This window comes from Euprymna scolopes, chromosome 13, assembly GCF_053919585.1.
Source record: "Euprymna scolopes isolate OS-2025 chromosome 13, ASM5391958v1, whole genome shotgun sequence".
Lineage (NCBI taxonomy): Eukaryota > Metazoa > Mollusca > Cephalopoda > Sepiida > Sepiolidae > Euprymna > Euprymna scolopes.
The window spans coordinates 46,334,766-46,357,231 of NC_136494.1; the positions used below are offsets into that span (position 1 = coordinate 46,334,766).

Sequence of the window (22,466 nt, forward strand, 5' to 3'; positions counted from 1 at the left end):
CCTCCGGTCTTCTGCTTCCTTTTCACATCATAACGTCGGATTGTATCCATTTTAAAATTCATATATATATATATGTATATATTAATGAAAACAAAGGGATTTAGTGTTTACCGCAATGGTAAACTTCAAACTAATATGAATAACAGTATTTATATATACAAAATTTAATCCCAACCGAATTAAAGAAGCTCAATACGCAATAGAGAGTAGAGCGCATTATAAGAGAAAGAAAATTAAAACTGTGAGTTGAACTTTACAATCAAAATTTATTGTTCGACTGAATACTCCAAAAAACAATTTACAAAGTTCTTATTCTGTGGAGTTTCAAAAAATGCTATTCTGGTTATTCTTCTAATCAGAGGATATAAAGAAATCAGCAAATTATATTTGTAGCTGGAATTTGCTAGTTAAGGCATCAAGTAAAACAGCAATTTATTGTAGTTATAAATTGCCAAATAAAAACGTGAAAAAATGTTGGATATGTAAAAGAATATATATAAAAACAAACCACACATAATATTTCAGCTTGCATGAAAATCCTCTCAAGTTGATTCGAAAGTTCTTTAGAGAGAAAAAAAACATCTTTGACACCCTTACCTCTCAGATTTTTTCTAAACTTTCACCATATGTTGGTATGATAAAAACTAGGGAATCCTGAAAATTTGAGCTTTTAACCCTAAGCAGTTCCAGAAATATCGCAATTTTGGTATTTTACGTATATCGAGTTGAGGCACAAATTTGCAAAATTATGAAATTACGTTTTGGGGCATAAATCAATTTCTAGACTAGATAGAACCTTGAAAATTTGCATGGACAAGGTTTTCCACATGAGGAATCCAAAAATCACGTTTAAAAACCTCTGAAAATGAATTGTTTCTGAGTTATTGAACTTTTAAGCCAAGATTTGGGTATTGGTCTAAGGCAACCCAAAAAAACATGTGGCCCTATTGGAAATTGAATTTTTTTTGTTCCTAGACATTCTTGATAGTCTGAACTTAAATTCCTCTAAAAAAAAAAAAAAAAAAGGTGTTTGGTTTTTTCTTTGTTAGCTCACAATCGAACCTCAAAGATGGAGTTTTACGGGCCTCACTTCCAGACAGAGCAGTGTACAAGGAGTCACTTCCCCATAAACAGGAAATCCTGAATTTTATTTTGACTTCCTGTTCATATAAGAACTGGTATTGCTGCTTTCTGGCGTTTCTTCAAGTTGGGTGAAACTATTTTGTTTGTTTTATTGTTTGATTCAAGGATGCAAGTAGCAGATAAAGCCAAGTAACCGGATAACTCACAATCAAACCTCAAAAATTGGCCAAATACAATGGACAATCCCAAATAATAAACTGCATGTGGCATGTGTCTGTAGCATTTATGAACCTGTAAAAATTCTCACGGCCCACTGTGATTAACCCATTTTTAAGTTTAATTGTGAACCAGTGAAGAAAGAACAAAAGCCCATTTTTCTGGTAATCAATGCGGTGGGTACGGATACTAAGAAATGGTACCTATGCTGGGTGGGTACATGGTTTGGATTTTTTGGCACGATAGTACATTAAAGTAAAAAACTATCAACACAACACAACATCTTATGAGTGTAAGGCAACATATGCTGTCACGGTTTTATCGTAATCCTCATCAGAAATAATAAAGCTCCTTCCACTTGAGTTTGTTTTAGGTATGTGGATGCTACAAATGATGTTTTTGAAAGAAACAGGACACAGGTCAGCACTGCAAGGCCAGTTGAAAGTCTTACGTGGACCATCGGGGTGCATGAACTGAACATCAACATCACTTTCATTGAGGTTTACTTTCTGCACCAATCTGACCCACAAGAACAAGTTGTACACACACGATATATACGTCGAAGGAGCAACATCCCCAATGTCAATGAGTGGGGATTTTAAAGTCGTGAATGTCAACAAATGAATTGTCCTCACTACAGAGTTTGTGTCCGATCTTGCATCCTGATTGTGGAACAAAATGATGACTATTTCTCATCCCGAGTACTGTTTTCTCATCCATAAACCTCTTCTCCATTCTATCCCTCATTTCAATCATATCTTCCTTGTCGATTCCAAAGAACACAATGGACTTCATTTCAGCTCCACACACTTCCAGTACTGCTTTGTAAGTTAGAATCTGGTTGTTCAAGGGTCTTTGCAAGCTTTGCTTTGCTGCATGCCATTTAACGGCACCACCAATCCCATAACAAGGGGATTTCCCATGGCTGGTTGCAAAAAATATCCATTCAGCATCGATACGGTAATCATCTTTGTGGAAGCACAAATTAGGAAAGTTTTTAAATTTCTTATATTGGCCACCACAACCATCTGAAACATAGTAGATTTTATTGATACCAGTGAGATGTTTTTTAATGAAATCTGTCATCATGCTCTGTATTTTGTGAACAAAGCAAGTGTTGTGTGTATTTTCGTTAGAGATAAAACATAGCGAGTGATGCTGTAGAACTCCTACTTCGTTTTTGTAGTATATTACAAGGGGGTGAAGTGTGCAGTACTCTTTGCTCCAGTGAATCCCAATAAATAATTTTGAAGATGCTTCTACAGTATAAATATACCTATCCATATATTTTTTTTTTTATTAGACACTGTGCATGTTTTATGAACATCCATCTATGCCGACAGTTTTGCGTAAACAGTTAAAACACAAACCAAGCTCATTTGTGGAAAAGATTACATTTAGCAAAACATTTATACACATAAATAGACATGTACATATTTTTTATTGAACATCGTGCATGGTTTCTGAACACTCATCGATACCAACAGTATCGCCTAAAAACTTCAAATGTAAACTGAAGTAATGTTGAAAAAAGATCACAAAATTTTATGGGTGTCAACAAAAACAAAATCAGTACTTGTGTAGAATACGCACCGTTCTGATATAATAACGTTATTTTTTATCGACACCCATTTTTAACAGGGATTTGGGAGGGTTTTAGATATTCTGTACCTAATAAGATTATTTTCTTCTCTGCATATTCTTGTTTTAAGTTTTATTGGCCCTATTATTAACACCTACATTAAATATTTATTTGACCCAATGGGTCATGGGTCTTCTAGTTTTCTATTCTTTGTTTCTTTAAATAAATTGATTTTACTCGTTTATTAAAAAAAAAAAGATTTCTTGAAGTTGTTAATGAAAAAAAATTGTTTTTCAATGTTCAAAAAGTCAGCGTCAAAGTTTTACAAACTGATACACAGTAGTAGTTAAGTTAGAGTTTCTAAAAATAGCACAAAGATTTTTGTATTAAGAATGTCTGATTGGTAGATATTAAATAAACATTAATTATTTTTTTAAACTAATTACCATTTATTTAATTAAAAAAAAAAGAAAAAGAAAATAAATATACATCATTTTATTGCATATAAAATCATTTAAACTGTTTTTTAACTTCAAGGGTATTATTGATAGAAATATTTTCAATTAATTTTTAAAAATTATTAGATACTGTTTAAACTAAATTCACTTTTTACAAAACATTCTACAAAAATGCCAAAAATATGTGAATTAGGATTTTTCTTGAAAAAAAAATATTTAGATTTTGTTTTGTTTTTAAACAAACTCCCCAGCCTTCATAAAAAATTCAGTGGGTGTAGGATAAGAATTCAAAAAAAAAAAAAAATCTTTCTTCAATTTATGTTCTTCACATGAGGTAAAAATAATGCATGTATTATTTTTTTTTCATTTTAAAATAATTTTAATTTATGGTGGGGTGAGTAGAAAAACAAATTCAACCTTAAGAATAAAAACCTATTTACTTTCATTAATTTTGTAATATCTAGTAAATGTTTAAATAATGGGGGAGAGGTCTGCCAGAAAATAAAGCAGGTTATGTAAAAACAGTGTTGAAAGTTATAGCTGAAAATAAACTCAAAGTTATTGCAATTGAACATGGCCATGCTGAAGGCATTATATCTGCTCTTTAAAAAGTGGAGTTAGTGCACTGATGATGAAACGTTTCCTCGAGAATTGTTGGGTTTTGTGCAGATGGACAGAGGAATGGTGTTGTGACACTATTAAGTTCCCCATTTCATAGACTTCTACTGCACAACACATTGGCTTGAATTAGCCCTATTGAAGTCCCATGCACTCTTTCAATGTCTGTCAACATTAGATATGGAAGACTTACTACTTCCAGAAAAGAGAGAACTTAAAGTTATTGGAGAAGAACTAAAAGAAAGAATTTACTTGGTAGTGCCAGTGAAAGATACCAGTTGGGTTCACCACCCCATGTAAAAGGGCAATGAGAGTCTTTGTGCAAAGAAAGTCCTGTTTTGGGATCAAAGAAAAACTAAAGAAGCATATCGGTTCTACAGTTGACATTACAATTAAAGAACTGGAGTCAAGATTTCAAAATCTGTTGGGAACAAACAAAAGCGTAAATACTGAAGATGTGATGAAAAGCTTCATTAAGGTGTTTATGCACAATCATGACACACGGCCAGAATGTAAAAGAGAACTGATCCATTTTGGAAATTATGAAATACATTATTTTTTAATGGTTTGGAAAACTTCTGGTAGCTTCAGGATACAATATAGAAGTTGTTCATACAGAATGGAAACACATTGAATTCTTTGTTGCAAGTAATTTCAGGGACAAAATGCCTTTCCTCCCTATCCGGTTACTTGGCTTTACCTGCTACTTGCATCGACGAAATTTTGGGGTTGTCACCAAAATCCGCTTTTTAAGGTACCAAATTAAAGGGGGAAAAGGGGGGAATTAACAAGCAATGCAAAGAGAAATGAGCAAAAGAAATACATACCCGAAATGAGTTTAAAATGATCCAAATTTATTTAAAGTTACGGTTGCTTATATTTTCCTAAGCTCAGGTTTTCAAAACCTGTAAGTAACATAAGAAATATATAAAAAAAAAACAAATACAAAACACAATTCTTACTTGAAAGAAAGGCTGAAAGAAAAGCACATTTAAAATAGAAAATATTCTTTTTTCAAGTTCAGTCTTTCTACAAAAAGTTCTTTTCTCTTTCTTTCCTGAAAAAAAAATCATGCAGGCTACAAGGTTCTTTTAAAGTTCTTTTCTTTTTCTCTCTTCTTCTCTGTCTCTTTTTTGTTTTTTTCAAACAAACACAACATTCAAAAGGTTTAAAAGTATAGCTCTCTGAAAAAGGGGTTACCTTTTCTTCAGATACCCTAGAAATAATTTTTCCTTTCTCTGAAAGGGTTGGTTTCTTTTTCTTTCTATTTTTTTTCTTTTCTCTCTCTCTGAAAGGTTTGGTCTTGCTATTTCTACATTCGTTGAAAGGGGACAAAGAAATAAATCACTGTTGATGAGGCTCTCGTCTACAGCTTGAAATAATTATAGTGACAGGCTCTGTCACTCTTACGTCGGTCTCCTTTCTCTGAAAGGGGTTAACTTCGTTGTTCAATAAATGGTGTGTTTTAAAACACCAAATTAAACCACTCAATAAAGGCCTTCAACCCTTAATGAGGAGGTTGAGTGTTTTACGTCGAAGGTCCCGACGGAATTCCAAAAACAAAACTTCACTCCGATATCTTTTTTGGAACTGATTTGAAAAGGGTCTCACAAAGTTGATTGGGATGTCTTCACAGTACGGCCAATCAGCGTTAAGCAATGCTGATGGCTACCAAGAAAAAGGAAAGGCATTAACAGAGAGAGGGGGGGGAGAGAGAATGAGTGAGTGACAGAAACGCACCCATATTCGCCAGCTGAAAGGGATTTCAATTCAGACGACTGCTGGACAACAGAGGACAAGATGAGAAGGGGGTAGGGGTTAAGTGAATTTTATAGGTTGGCTAAAATGCTGTTACCCCCCACCCTTCCATTTAGCACGGTTAATAGCAAGGTCCTTAAAAAAATAAAATTCCGACAGCATCAAACAAAAAACAAACAAAATAGTTTCACCCAACTTGAAGAAACACCAGAAAGCAGCAATACCAGTTCTTATATGAACAGGAAGTCAAAATAAAATTCAGGATTTCCTGTTTATGATGAAGTCAAGTGACTCCTTGTACACTGCTCTGTCTGGAAGTGAGGCCCGTAAAACTCCATCTTTGAGGTTCGATTGTGAGCTAACAAGGAAAGAACCAAACACCTTTTCTTTTTTTTTTTTTTTTTTTTTTTTTTGAGGAATTTAAGTTCAGACTATCAAGAATGTCTAGGAACAAAAAAAAATTTAATTTCCAATAGTGCCACATGTTTTTTGGGTCGCCTTAGACCAATACCCAAATCTTGGCTTAAAAGTTCAATAACTCAAAAACAATTCATTTTCAGAGGTTTTTAAACGTGATTTTTGGATTCCTCATGTGGAAAACATTGTCCATGCAAAGGCCAGAGGAATAGTTAGCTAAAACGTCATAAAACAACTAATAAAAGATGAGGATAATAGTCCGCAATAAAATTAATAGATCACAGACTCTTTGACGAAGGTCAGAGCCTCTACTGAAATTCTAAGAGACTTGTGTTAATAAGCTGTTTTTTTTTTTTTTTTTTTGGTTTGTTTGTTTTTTTTCTTTTGTTGGGACTTTGACTTACACTTGACACCAGAAGACACCAGCAATGTTAAAGTTGGAGTTATCAAACTTAGTGGCCTTCTTCTATATTTCCCTTGTTTCGAGTGGATATTCAATATAGTGTCCGACTATCAGTAACACTTGTTCATCCAACATCGTGAGATGTACTAAGTGAACTAATACTGACTGCAATAAATAAAACTACCTCTCCCCCTAAAAAAAAATTTTCATGCAATGATGGGAATCTCTAATTATGAATTTTTTTAAAATTAGGCCAGCTGTGCTAAAAAAAAAAATTTTTAATTAGGCCAGCTGTGCTAAAAACAATTTTAAATTAGGCCAGCTGTGCTAAAATAAATTTTTTAAATTAGGCCAGCTGTGCTGAAAATAAAATTTTTAAATTAGGCCAGTTGTGCTGAAAAAAAAAAAATTTAAATTAAGCCAGTTGTGCTAAAAAATAATTTTTTTAATTAGGCCAGCTGTACTAAAAAAAAAAAAAATTTTAATTAGGCCAGCTGTGCTGAAAAAAAAAAATTTTTTTAATTAGGCCAGCTGTGCTGAAAAAAAAAAATTAGGCCAGCTGTGCTAAAAAAAAAATGGCCAAGATGGCAATCATTTTAGTTGGAAATCAAAAGATGTAAAGAGATTTAATATTTGAGATGAAATAAAAAGTAATTTCAAACTACTTGAAAATTCAAAATAAAAGATGCAGGTAGATTACAAAGTAACTGTAAGATTTATTTGTTGTATATTTTATTTTTTGCCACTTTTTTAAATCACTAAATCCCAAAATTTGTTTTGAAAACTTGAATTTTTTCTGTAGAAGGCCTTGAAAAAACGGAAATGCCTTCAAAAGTCCCTGAAAATGGGCATTAAAAATCTCCTGTGCTCTCCTTTTACTTTTGGTCTCTCCTCTCCTTATCTCTTCTGGAACTTCACAACACCTCCAGCTATGGATTCCCAGCCTCTTGATTCAATGCCACCTTCTTCTCATGTCTCACTCGCAGACATCTTTATAATGTAGGACAGGTGTTCCTGCCAGTCTGAAGCTAGTTGCAAGCTTGCAAATAAAATTAACTAGGGGATCCTCCCATCATTTATTTGTCTGGCATGGCCATGCCATCTTTCAGTAATGTTTCATTATAATAATATTATAAGAACAAAATCTTACTCTATCAAGCGTGATAGCACTATGAAACAATATATCTAAAGATGGGAAAAACTCTCCAACAGTGTTTCTAAAAATGTTTTCGAATTAATTTTCTAATTGAACAGAAATTTCTTATATGACACTTAATTTTACCATTGTTTCTCTTTATTTTTCTAGAATGGTTTTTGGTTCAGCACTGGTTGGGCAGTCTTCTTTTTTTTGCCTACAATTATTTTTGCCACAAAACTGGCCGGCCTCTATCGATGTTGGTATAAGAGAGACCCAACTCAAGAGTAAGTAAGCTTACCATATTTTTGAATATTATTACTATTCCAGATTAATTATTATAATTAACAAGTTTAAATCATTTGCTTAACATTTTTAGTACCCTTCCCCTTTTTATAACTCTCGGAAAATTTATTATGATACCAAAATGAAAGCCCCAAAATAAAATTGTACAAACTTGATTTATAAAATCCTTTCTTACAATTTAGAAAAAATTGTTTTTTATATATATATACTAGCTGTACCCTGCCACGCGTTGCTGTGACTCAATTTGGTGTAATGGAAAATTCTAATAAAAAGAGAAAATGCATGTTCCTTATATTCTTAATACAGCAATCCACTCCAAAAAGTGGAAAGAAAAAAAAGATGAAAATGTAAAAAAAATGGTACTCTTGCAGAATTGGATCCGGATCCTCGGGAGTTTCCGTCCAGCATGGCTTGGACTCGACCAACAATCAGTGGATTAAGCCAAACGTTGCTAAAATGTTGAAACGCTAAATCGAGTTTCTTTTTTTTTTTTTTTTAATTAGTATTGGGGGGGGGGGGGGGTTACAATACACAGATTCGAAAAAGTTGTCCAAAAACAAATAAATGAAAGCAAATGGAAGGTAAGTTACATTTCTACCTAATTGGATGATTTGTTAGTGTTTTTATTTAATGTAAAACGTTTATTAGCTCGAAAGACAGTGTTTATCGATGTAATTTGAAAAAGACACATGGTCGCGGACTCTGTTGAATATGTTAAGTTTAGGAAAATAAGTTAAAAACTATACAAAACAGTGTCAGAAACCCACCGAATATATGTTACTGTGACATAGGCTGACATATTCGGTGAATTTCTGACAGTATTTTGTATAGTTTTTTTTAACTCACGTTCCCAAACTTAACATAATCAACAGTGTTCACCACCATTTGTATTTTTCAAATATACTGATAAATACTGTTTTTTGAGCCGACATTAATTAAATAAAAAGGGTTTGTATTACTAAATACAGATACGAAAAAGTTGTCGAAAAATAAATATAAATAAATGTTATCAAAGGTAAGATAAATTACTTTTCTACCTAACTGGATAAGATTTTAGTGTTTTCATTTAATGTAAAATGTTTAATCGGTTCAAAAACATGCAGTGTTTATCAGTATATTTGAAAAATACTAATGGCGGCAGACTGTGTTAAACACATTAAGTTTGGGAAAATGAGTTAAAACTAAAAAAACTATACAAAATACTGTTAGGTATTCACTCAATATATGTTACCGTGACATAGACTGCCATATATTCAGTGGTTATTTAACAGCAATTTGTATAGTTTTTTTAGTTTTAACTCATTTTCCCAAACTTAACGTGTTTAGCCGTGGCCTTCGTTATAAAGATGGCCGGCCAGCTGAAAAACTGAGGTCATCGCCGAGGTCCCAACAAGCAAGATATGTGGAACTCTTAGACTGTCAATAATGAACAGTAATTTTTACAGACAGCGTTACAAAACTTCAAAATTGGATTAAAATAAAGAAAGACGATGATTTATACTGAAACTCATCTAATATTAATAATAAAAAATAATAAAAAAACACAAGTTGTTTGTTTAAGTATATTATAAGCAATTGAATATTTCGTTGTATTATAGATTTTAAAGATTAGAATGCGTTCTTTAATTACTTATAAATTACATTTTAAAAAAGTGAAGGAACACGATTTGATTTGAAATAAACTTGAAGTTTAATATAATTAAATGAAAATTATGCATGTAAGATTATGAATATTTGAAGCAGAACACAAGCAAAACATTTGATATGAGTTAAGACAATAAACAAATATTAAAATTAAACTATTTTTTTTAATCAAAATGAACAATGTTTTTTTAAATCAAAAAAATTTAATCAAAATGAATATTTTTTTAAAAAATGAATATTTTTTTAATCAAAATGAATATTTTTTAATCAAAATGAACAATATTTTTTTAAAATAAAAATGAATATTTTTTAATCAAAATGAACCACAATATTTTTTCAAAATCAAAAACAATATTTTTAATAAATTCATGAAATATTGCACAGTAAAAAAATAATTAACCTAAAGAAAAAAATCATGTTTCTTATTTAAGATTATTTCACCACATAACAAAAATAACATGCAAAATCATTTTTTTATATCCATATTTTCAGTTTGTTAAAATACGTGGGTTTGTATTACTGTACACATAGATTCGAAAAAGTTGTCAAAAAACAAATATATAACAAATAAATGTTATCAAAGACAAGATAAGTTACTTTTCTACCAAACTGGATATATTTTTCGTGTTTTTATTCAATGTAACATGTTTATTCAGCTTGAAAAACATACAGTGTTTACCGATGTATTCGAAAATTCCAGATGGCGTCTTTAACACGGTAAGCTTGGGAAAAGGTGTTATAAATACAAAACCGGATAAAATACTGTTAAAAACTCGCTCAATATATGTTACCGTGACATAGGTTGACATATATTCGGCGGGTTTTTAATAGTATTTTGTATAGTTTTTTATTTATAACACCTTATCCCAAACTTACCGTGTTAAAGAGAGAATCAGACGCCATCTTGAATTTTCGAATACATCGGTAAACACTGTATGTTTTTCGAGCTGAATAAACATGTTACATTGAATAAAAACACGAAAAATATTTGGTAGAAAAGTAACTTATCTTGCCTTTGATAACATTTATTTGTTATATATTTGTTTTTTGACAACTTTTTCGAATCTATGTGTACAGTAATACAAACCCAATTACGTTAATGATGAATTGTAAGACCACGAGTGAACGCACGTTTTTTTTTTTTAGTTTAGTTTCATATATATATATATATATATATATATATATATATATATATATATATATATAAATAAGTATTTTTAAATTTTATCTTTCTAGCTTTAAAAAAAAGTTTTTAAATTTTATCAGCCGGCATAATTTATTTTTAAATATTGAAAAATTTCAGGAAAATTAATTTTTGCTAGATTTTTAAAACATGTGTGTCAACAGCAACAGCTTAAAAAAATCGTCTCTTTAAAAGAACGTGCTTTAAAGAGTCGATGTTGTCTCGCATTTTCATTAGTTTTGTATGCTGTAAAAAAATTTTTTTTAATATTAGCAATTTATTTGAAGCTTCTTCTTTTGAATGGTAAAAAATTTAGGATGATAATCTTGAATTAGATTATAGTTACATCGTGTTAAATACAGGGGGGGGAAGCACGTTAAAACTTACTTTGCTGAATGGAGATGGTGTAAAATCTTTTTTTTTTTTTTTTACTGCATTATAATTCTTTATCTTTCGGAAATGAAAATACTGTCACTTTTTGGTCCTTTACGATAATTTCCTCGGCAAGTTGGAACGATGCACCGTGAAGGCATTTTAATAAAAAAAGAAATATTACACTGACTTCAAGACGTTACGAGTGATTACTGGTGACAAGCAACTAAGGACTATCCGTGATGACGTCAGCAGATTAAATTATTTTTGCCCACCGGCCATCTTGTCTTTTAAGATGGTCTTGGTTTAGCACAGTCTGCCACCATTTGTAATTTTCAAATATAGCAGTAAATGTTGTGGTTTTCGAGCCGAATAAACATTTTACATTAAATAAAAACACTAACAAATCATCCAATTAGGTAGAAATGTAACTTACCTTCCATTTGCTTTCATTTATTTGTTTTTGGACAACTTTTTCGAGTCTGTGTATTGTAAACCCCCCCCCCAATACTAATTAAAAAAAAAAAAAAGAAACTCGATTTAGCGTTTCAACATTTTAGCAACGTTTGGCTTAATCCACTGATTGTTGGTCGAGTCCAAGCCATGCTGGACGGAAACTCCCGAGGATCCGGATCCAATTCTGCAAGAGTACCATTTTTTTTACATTTTCATCTTTTTTTTCTTTCCACTTTTTGGAGTGGATTGCTGTATTAAGAATATAAGAAACATGCATTTTCTCACTCAATATATGTTACCGTGACATAGACTGCCATATATTCAGTGGTTATTTAACAGCAATTTGTACAGTTATTTAGTTTTAACTCATTTTCCCAAACTTAACGTGTTTAGCACAGTCTGCCGCCATTTGTAATTTTCAAATATAGCGGTAAACTTTGTGGTTTTCGAGCCGAATAAACATTTTACATTAAATAAAAACACTAAAAAATTATCCAGTTTGGTAGAAAAGTAACTTATCTTGTCTTTGATAATATTTGTTATACATTTGTTTTTTGACAACGTTTTCGAATCTATGTGTACAGTAATACAAACCCAATAAAAACACTAACAATTATCCAGTTAGGTAGAAAAGTAACTTATCTTGCTTTTGAAAACATTTACTTGTTATATATTTGTTTTTGTTGACAACTTTTTAAAATCTTTTTGCAAGTACAAACCCGAAAGGGGTATTTTTCTGTCTATTTTTATTTTTGGTATCGCGCTATTTTAAAATAGTTTTTCCAAGTTAAATTTAAATTTCACAATATCTTTTTTGGTATTTTTCTTTTTTTTTTTTTTACATTATGTTCACCTCCACAATTTTCTTTAAAATGACTACTTTTAAAGGTTTTTGATTATGCTGAATAAGAAAATCTCATTTAAAATTTGCAGAGGCAAGTAGTCTTCAAGATATAAAAACCTGTACTATGCACTATAATTCACTGGAGGCCATGAATAAACACCCCCCCAACCTCCCCATATTAAGAACGGCTTTTGGAATAAACACCCCTAACCTCCTCATGTTAAAAACGGCTTTTGGAATAAATACCACCATTCTCCCCATGTTAAGAACGGCTTTCGGAATAAACACCCCCAACCTACTCATGTTAAAAATTGGGCAGGATTGCAGTTTACAGGGAAATCAAGGGACGCAACTCCTGCCAAACTAAAAAGGACGCAAACAGAATCACCGGGGGGCACCTGTTTCAATTTTTAAATTACGAATTTTAACCGAACCTACTACACGTGGAATAATATAACAAGTTTTAAGATTTAAGAGAAGTCTGTGAACAGGACATGCTGGACCATCCCATCATGTTAGGTGGGAGAGACGAACATTCGACACCTAAAGAAGTGGAGGTGGATGAGTCATATTTTTTCCGACGAAAGTATAATAGGGGACGTGTGAGGAAGGGCGTTTGGCTTTTTGGCGCAGTGGAAAGAGGCTCGAATTTGTGCAATTTCGCAATAGTGGAAAATAGGGATCGAGATACCCTGTTTCCAATCATAAATTCATGGTGCCTGCCAGGAACAAGAATTATTTCTGACGGTTGGGTGGCTTACCAAGGACTTGATCGACTCGCTCAAGGAATTTATGAGCACGACACTGTCGTCCACGAAGACAACTTCGTTGATCCGTTGGACCCTTCAGTGCACACACAGACTATTGAAGGACTATGGTCACACGCCAAAAAACATATACGAAAGTTCGGGAATCGACAAAATATGTTCGGCTTGCATCTGATGGAATTTTTATGGCGAAAAAGAGAGAAGGGTGAATGTTTTCCACGAATCATCAGATGCATCCGCGAACAGTATTCGTTTTAAAAATTAACTGTTTAATAAAGTTCTATGTTCTTAAAATAATTCTATGTTCTTCAAATAATTCTTTCTTAAAATAATTCATAACTGTTTTTCGTTTTAAAAATTAACTGTTTAATAAAATTCTATGTTCTTCAAATAATTCTATGTTATTAAAATAATTCTTTCTTAAAATAATTTATAACTGTTTTATAAAGTTCTATGTTCTTCCTTTGTTAAAAAAATAACTTATTCAAACAGTTCATTTAAATTAACAAGAAAAAGAAAAATTGAAACAGGTGCCCCCCGGTGATTCTGTTTGCGTCCTTTTTAGTTTGGCAGGAGTTGCGTCCCTTGATTTCCCTGTAAACTGCAATCCTGCCAAAAATTGTGGAAATGGACCTAATGTGAAAATTTACCTTTTGTTTTTTAATAAATTGTTAGTTGAAAGCACAAAAGGCAGATTTGCCGTTTAGTTGTACAAATATCCTCAAACCAGGTAATCACTAAAAGGGACTCTTAAAGGTCGACACCGGTATCGAGCAAAAGTTTATTTACATGTTTTACAAACTTTAAATGGGTAAAATATACGAACATTATTGAAAATGTGATCATGTGATTAAAATTTAATTTGAATTAACCATGTTGTTTAACAAATTAAAAAATATAATGCAAGATGAAGTTTTAAAATGATTAAATGTTTTATTTTATTTAAAATGAAAAACATTACCCAATAAAAATGAAATTTTGGGTACTTATGTATTTTTGGTGCCGTGCTGCTGAAATACTAACATTATTTTGAAAACCATTCTTAATGAGGAGCTGAGAGTGTTTTATAACTATTCTTACAATTTAAAAAAAAAAAAAAAAAGATATCGTAAAACTTGAATTTAAACTGAAAAAAAAAACTATAAAAATAGCATGATAGCATCTGCCTTCGTATACGTCCAAGAACAATATGTGCCAGTTGACACAGTTTAATATTCAAATTTAAAATCGTTAAATACAATTTAGGCGCGCAGTGCAATTGATTGTTTCGGCGCGTTAAAAAAATGAAAAATGACACCCACGCAAATTCCGGCGTGACCTTTATATACCAAAGGTGCGTACGTAGTTGAAAGCACCCCATGTGATGTCTTCCGTCCAATGGAATTCCTCCTAGGACACATTTTAAAACTGATTTTCTAGAGCTCGTTTGGAGCCAATCAAACCAAATATAAACATGCACAAACACAAAATCTATCTCTTTAGTCTCTTAGCCTTTCGAGCATTCTTTCGTCTCTTTAAACTCTTCCGACTCATTCAACGCTTTCTCATTAGGACTTACCACGCGTGCAAACATCAATTATTTCATTTCCACTGCTCCGCGCATTAATACTCTCTTTTAACAGACGAACATTAATATTGTCTATGTTACATATTTGAACATTCAAAGAACACAAAAAAGAGACTCTCCACCTTTCATTTGAACTCAAAAAAAAGAACTCTGAAATATTGAGAACTATGTTTTAACTTGTTATTATTTGTTATTTCTATTCCGGAAATAAACCTCCGTTTGTGTTGCACATAAGATTTCTTATTTTTATTTTTATTATTTGTGGAGGAAGTCAGTTCCCAAAAAAAAGGCCAGGCGACCCCCACAAATATCTACTGTAAAATTAAACCAAAATTTGGTGCTTATGCGTTTTTGATACCATGCTATTTTTAAATAGTTTTTTCAGGTTAAATTAAAGTTTCAAGATATCTTCTTTTTTTTTTTTTAAACTGTAAGACTAGTTACAAAACATCCTCCCCATGTAAAGAATGGTTTTCAAAATAACCTTATTTCAGCACAGTAACAAAAAATATATAAGTACCCAAAATTTTATTTTTATTCTTCAATGTTTTTAATGCTAAATTATGAAATAAAACATATTTAATCATTGTAATACTTCATTTTGCATTATTTTTTAAATTTGTTAAACAATGGTTAATTCAAATTAAATTTTAATCACATGATCACATTTTCAATAATTATGTGGTTATATTTTACCCATTTAAAGTTTGTAAAACATGTAAAAGAAAAACCTTCTGCTCGATACCGAAGTGTGCCTTTTAGTGATAACCTGGTTTGAGTATATTTGTACAACTAAACGTCAAATCTGCCGAAAACTTTTATGTATTTCACCTAACAATTTCTTTAATAAAGAAAAAGCATTCATATTTTCGCATATAAAAACTTCTGTAAAAAAAAAAAAGAAAGAAAGTGTACTTTCAATTTTGTTAAATAAGTTTTCTTACGGTAAAAAAAAGCAAAAACAAAACAATCGAATCTTAATCGGACCTTAATCGCGTTTTTTTTTTTTTTTTTTTTTTTTTTTTTTTTTTTTTTCAAGTTATATTCAACTTTCACAATATCTTTTTTATGTAATTTCACAATATCTTTTTTTTGTAATAGTAAATTGTTTTTTTTTTTTTTAATAATAACTTGTTAGTTGAAAGCACAGAATAGTTATAAAACACCCTCCCCTCTTGATGGTAAGAATGGCTGAAAAAAACAAATAAAAATAAAAAAAGATATTTCAGCATGTTACCAAAATGCATATGTACCGTGAATTTTCTTAAAAAAAAAACTGTACTTTTACCTAAGAATTTATAGTTTAAATGATAAATAAAGTTCATATTTTCTCATATAGAAACAACTATTTAAAAAAAACAAGAAAACAAACAAACAAAAAACGTGTGCTCCCAATTTTGTTTTTACGACAAAGATGGTTTTGTTAATGTTCTTTGACTTTTATGTTTCAACTCAAAATGCACGTTCTGGTGAGCAATTTGTTTTAAATTTTAAAAAATAGGGAAATGAATTTAAATTTTAAAAATAGAGGATTTTTTTTATTTTTATTTTTTTTATTTTTTTTTTTTTTTTTCACTTATCGATTAGTCATCAAATCGTGGTGGATACATTGAAATAACTACTGGAAGTAAAAACCGAATAGTCCCGCAGAAACGACTTCAAAAAATATTTTTATTTTATTTAATATTTTTATAATTTGATATATAAATTTATTTTAATAATATAAAACATTCCTTGGCTCTAAGGAAAGTCTGTCTGAAAATTTCAATTAAATTGGTAATGTAGAAATATGGTTTTATTGATAATAAACGAACCAAAAATTACATTTATATATATATATATATATATATATATATATATATATATGGCTTATTCTGTGTCAAATCAACAAATTGAGGGGGGGGGGCAAATGCCATGCCCAACAGATTTTTCTCAAAGTTACTACACTTATAGATCTCCACAAAATGAAATTGAATGGCACCTGTTACACATCTCAAGGTCAAAGGGTTTCTGAGAGATGACCTTTTTACAAAGATGTGAATTTTTATGAAGTGACCAACTTTAGGACAAACAATATCTCTGTTATTTATGGACCTACAAAGTTCACTCATATATCATTCTAAAGTACTTGGATAGATCTACAATTTAATCTGGGGATTTATTTCAAGGTCAAATAAAAAAGTTGACCTTGATCTTGACCTTTAACCTGAATTATCTCAAAAAATGTTATTTTCATTTTTTTTTTTTTTTTTTTTTTTTGACAAAATATTATGACAGTATATATTCCAAATTTCATTATGGGCATTCCACTACAACTGTGTCTACAAACGGTTTTTAGAGGTGGCCAAAATTCAAACTGGCGGCACATAATACCTGCTACTTCATATAAAAGCATTTTGATATTTCACAATATGGTCAAGTTTGGTCTTTATAAAGTTATTTTAATGCTGATTAATATTTACATAAAGACCATGGTCATAAAATAAAAAAAATTCTGTTGACAAAACTGAATTGTTTTTCATTTTTTTTTTTTTTGTAATGCAACACAGATTTTGTTATGGAAAAAGTGATATAATAAAAAAGAATTTTAGGTTAATTAAATTATAACATAAAACATGTGCTCTCCGTGAACAAATTTTCTCAATGATTGATATTTTAAATTTATAAAAAAGGCAATTTTTGTTTATGATTATTTTTTTAAATGAAAAACTTTAAAAATGAATGCTGTAAAAACTTCTTGGCAAGTTGAGTTTTATGCAAATTCTGGTTGTGAAGTTAAAATAATATGTTTCTAGAAATCAAACTGTTTAGAATGACTTTCATACTTTTTTTTATACAACACAGATTTTGATACAGAAAAAGTGATGTAATAAAGAATTCTAAAATGTGAGATTTAATTAGGTTATAGCATCAAAAGAATAAACAACATTTGATGCCGATGGTAAACGGTTTCTTTGACATTTGACATGATAGTGATATCCACAAGAAATGAACCTGTGTTCATTGTGATACATTTCAAAATGAAACATGAAAAATCTGTTTTTCTGAAACATTTTTTATAATAACGAACTTTAAAATATTGATTTAGATTTTTCTTTCAAAATCTTTCTAAAATATTTTATGCATTTTCATCTCATTTTTTAAAGTTTATAAGACTTTCCTGTTTCAGTTATTGGATCAACTGAACTAAGACTATCAGATATTTCAAAATTGATATATTTGGATGTGATGGATAATAGAAAGATGGAAAGGGTCCATTTGATTGTAAAATTTCTTCATCTCTCCATTATCTGGATATTTTTCAAGTACATATACTAACCACCAATTCCTCTCATAAAGTGCTTTCACAAATGCAATGTCTTCAAACTCCACATTGTTTAGTTTTGTGATTCAAACTATCCTTCCTTTATTTTGTAAACTTGACACTGTTTTTACTTCCATTTCTCTCTAAGAGGCAGGAATGAAAGTATGTAATTTGTGTGTTCCTATCAAGGAGAAATTGCTGAATCTGTTTTCTCAGATGTTTGCTTCCTTTGTCCATTCTGCAGTTGAGGAATATAATAACTGTAATGCAGAAATATTTTTTATTGCATAGAAGTACAGCTGTCTTGGCGTCATGATTTGTTCATTATATGGTCGCTGCAGGCTAACTTTTGCTGCTAACTTTTTAACAGTGCCACCTAACCCATCACATGGTTCTTTCCCATGAGAAGTAGCAAAAAAGTGCCACTCTGCATCAATACCAAAATCAGATTTATGATTGCACAAATTTATAAAGATTTTAAAATTTTTATAGTGTGAAACAGTCCCATCAGAGAAATCATTTTTTCAAGAATTTAAAAAAATTTTCTTTAAACTTTCTTTGAAACAAAGGGACAACTACTACATTATGCTTGAGATATTATTACAAAATTATTATGCTTAGGGTCAATTCTATTTCTATAGTAACAGATGAATGGATGCAATGTAGCTTGATCATTATTCCAGTGGAATCTTTGAGCCGCATTTTGCAAAATAAATAAATAATTCTCCGAAAAATCTGCTATTGCTAAGACTTCACCAACCTTCAATGAACCTTTTCTACCAGAACAAAATTTTGATTGTGCTTTGGCAATGAAATTATGCTTCTCCAATGTTTGAAGGCCTGCATGAAAAGTTTCAATAAATTTCTCTGTAAATTGTGATAGTTTGTAGAATGGTTCTGTTAGTTGATAACCACTGTTTGTATACTAAATCAACTGAATTTTTGTGAAAAATTTCTTCCATATACAAAACAAAATCATCCATCAGTTTTTTGCAAGCTAAGCAGTCACCTAAGTAGCAATTTGTTGATGCTTCATTGCATGTAACAGCAAGTATGCATTGGTGGTAATTTGTCAAATAACTGTCTTCTTCAGTCAGTTTAGCAAAATGAGATTCTGCAATCTTTAATTTCATATTTTCATGGATTGTACAAATGCAGACAGTATGGGTCCCAGCACCACCTGCTATCACATATTCTTTCAGCGAATTTAGAGAAGCTTATTTTCTGTTGGTTCTTTGATTTGAATACTTCAAATGCCTCTTTCAGGTTACAGAGAACCAGATATTTTTGTTTCTGAACCCATTTCCCATCCTTTAAAACAGTCTTGTAATCATTTTTTCCAGGCATCACTCGACTTCTTCACTTGCTTCACTTTATTGATTGTATCTTGTGGGAATCTAGTTTATCATGTATTTGTCAAAGATAAAATTCTTTCCTCGTTCGTAAGGTTTTCTTCTTTTTCTTTTTTTTTTTGCTTGTCTCGCCATGTACATTGTAGTGGCAAATTCTGTTTGTATTTTGCTTAGACTCCAGCTTTTTGGAAGAACTGTCAGAATTTGAATTTTTTGTGATCTCTTTTCACTTGCACCAAACTTCTTTCAACTAAGTAATAATTTCTCTTTCAAAGTTTTGTTGTTCTGCACTAGTTGATTCCTCATGAGAAATTATACCAGTTCTATCAGATATGGATCCTGTAATTTTTTCAATTTTTTTTTTTTTTGTCATAAGTGTTATATTTTCCAAGTTTATCGCTTTACTGGGGATTCACCAATAATTGAAAGTGACTCATTCAGTAGCTGTAACTTAGTTTCGCTATCCACCAGAATGCCTGAATATTCGGCTTCAGCTGTGGTTGATCTTCATCTGTTGTTGGAACAACAGCATCAAAAGACTCAGCTGATGTAATTTTTCGACGTTGTGTGCAAATCTTCTTACCAGGGATCAATTTAAATTGTTTAATATTCCTGTGATATTTTCCTGAAACTTTTTTTACTTTCTTCTTAAGAATTTTAAATGGATTGCAGCATACATTTTCAAGACTATTCTTACTGGCTCAATCCATTCAGATGGAACACTTGAAAAAGTATTATATCTAAGAAAGGATAATTATTAAATCTTAGTCGAAGAATATAAGTCTGAAAAAAAATAAATATAAAAATAAAATATGATGAAAATAATTTCATAATATTGACTCTAACATGACAGGACAGAAAACATTCTCTGAAACAAGACATGTCACTCCTGGAATTGTATGTTCTATAAGATTGCAGGAAAATATTTGAAATCTCTCTCACTTGAACTTCTGACAGTATTAATAAAAAAATGTTTTGTTTAGGAGAGAGAATTTTGTTGAAGACTTTTTTTTTTTTTTAAAATAATAAGTAGTAGTTTTATATAGTAAAAATATCTACTTAAATTCTACATTTACATGAAAATATAATTTACATTTTTATGGTGACTGGCAAAATTTCAATTTTGTAGTCTGTGTCTTATCTATTCCAAGACAAACTCAACTGGTAAAACAGTTGCAATAATATTAATTTTTTATAATCTTTTATTGCTTTTTATTTTCACCCATCCTCCTGCTATATATTTAGAACTTGTTTTTATAACCAGCCTCCACCTGTAAACAGACAATAGCTTCAAAAATCAAAGAAAGATTGTCACCAAAGCATCTCCCTTAGAAGTGAGAAAAGTTTCACTCAGGCTACTAATTTATTGAAATTTATATAAATATATCTAAATATATATAAAAAGTTTCACTCAGTCTACTAATTTATTGAAAAACAAAAGTATTTTTTATACCTTTTAGCACTTTCTTGTCAGATTTGTCAATGCTGAAGAACTGGACAGAAATCAACTGGTCATATTTTATGGTTATTTTTTTTTTTTTTTTCACACAACTAAAATAAATCCACATCATTTTTTTATGTTATTAGGTTTTACTTTGCTTAAAAATAAATATTACTCATGTTATCTTATAGTACCAGCAATGGAAAAATTTCTGCTTCTCATACTTCAAAATGTTCTGATTTTCCAGATTCTGATTAACTGTCCCAACACTAATTATATCACTTTTTACCATAACAAAATCTATGTTGCATTAAAAAAACAACAACAACAACAAAAAACAACAACAAAAAAACAAATGAAGAAAATTTAGTTTTATTAACAGAATTTTTTTTATTGACCATGGTCTTTATGTAAATATTAATCAGCATTAAAATAACTTTACAAAGACCAAACTTGACCATATTGTAAAGTATCAAAATAAAAGAACATGTTTTAAAAAATTGTGAAAAAATTAAATTTACAAGCCAAAAGCTTCTGTAAAATTATAAATTAAGTTTTTAAATGAAGTATCAGGTACTACATGCCGCCATTTTGAATTTTGACCACCTCTATAAATATTTGTAGACACAGTTGAAATTTGTCAAAATTTTAAAAAAATGAAAATAACATTTTTTTGAGATAATTCAAGGTTTGGCCTTGAAAAAAAATATCCCCAGATAAAATTGCAGATCAATCCAACTACTTTAGAATGCTATACGAATGAATTGAGATATTGTCTTTTAAAAATGGTCACTTCTTCATAAAAATTTACATTTTTGTAAAAAGGTCAAGGTCACATCTCAGAAACTCCTTGACCTTGAGATGTGTAAACAGGCACCATTCAATTTAATTTTGTGAAGATTTATAAGTGTAGCAAATTTGAAAATAAATCTGTAAGACATGGTTTTACTCCTTGTTGATTTGACATGGAATGAGCCACATGTATATATTTATCTATTTTTGTGTATATGTATATATAATTATTTGTGTGTGTGTGTGTGTGTATATATATTTATAAAGAAGTGAACCATCGTGTAAATTCAATCAACTAAAGTAAGATGGAAAACGGGGTGAGGAAAAGGAAAAAAAAATGGGGCAAGTTACATGTAACACATGTACAATTCAATAAAATAAATAAGTCGATTAAAAACAAGATCGTTAAAATACACCCGAAGCGTTTTTCGTTCAGACTAACATTTTCAAGGGTCATAAGTCGTAAGGATGTCTTGCCTATCTCTCAAACAAGTAATATTATTTATAAATTTCAATGTCGGTGTGGTGCCGTCTATATAGGAAAGACGACCCAGCGTCTTCAGGTCAGAATCGCCCAATATGTTCCCCCGTTTCATCCGAGATCATCAACCTACCACCAGAAAATCTCAACTGATAGAATCGTCCATCGGCCAACACTTGGTCGATAAAAAGGAGTGCGGTCTTGTTTTCTCTCCTGAGTGTTTTTCTGTTTTGTACCGAGGACGTACAAAGTTCCACCTGTCTGTCCTCGAAGCACTTGCCATCATT

General features: G+C 30.8%; 1 protein-coding gene across 6 annotated transcripts in view; it reads left to right on the forward strand.

Annotated features, from left to right (window-relative positions):
* LOC145292005 (prominin-1-like) overlaps positions 1–22,466 on the forward strand; it is a gene marked incomplete at its 5' end in the record, with an annotated part of 563,543 nt that overhangs the window by 415,204 nt on the left and 125,873 nt on the right. For all 6 annotated transcript variants that reach the window (XM_080137986.1, XM_080137989.1, XM_080137988.1 and 3 more), the window contains 1 exon segment: positions 7,842–7,957. In XM_080137986.1, coding sequence (XP_079994112.1) covers positions 7,842–7,957 — 116 coding nt within the window.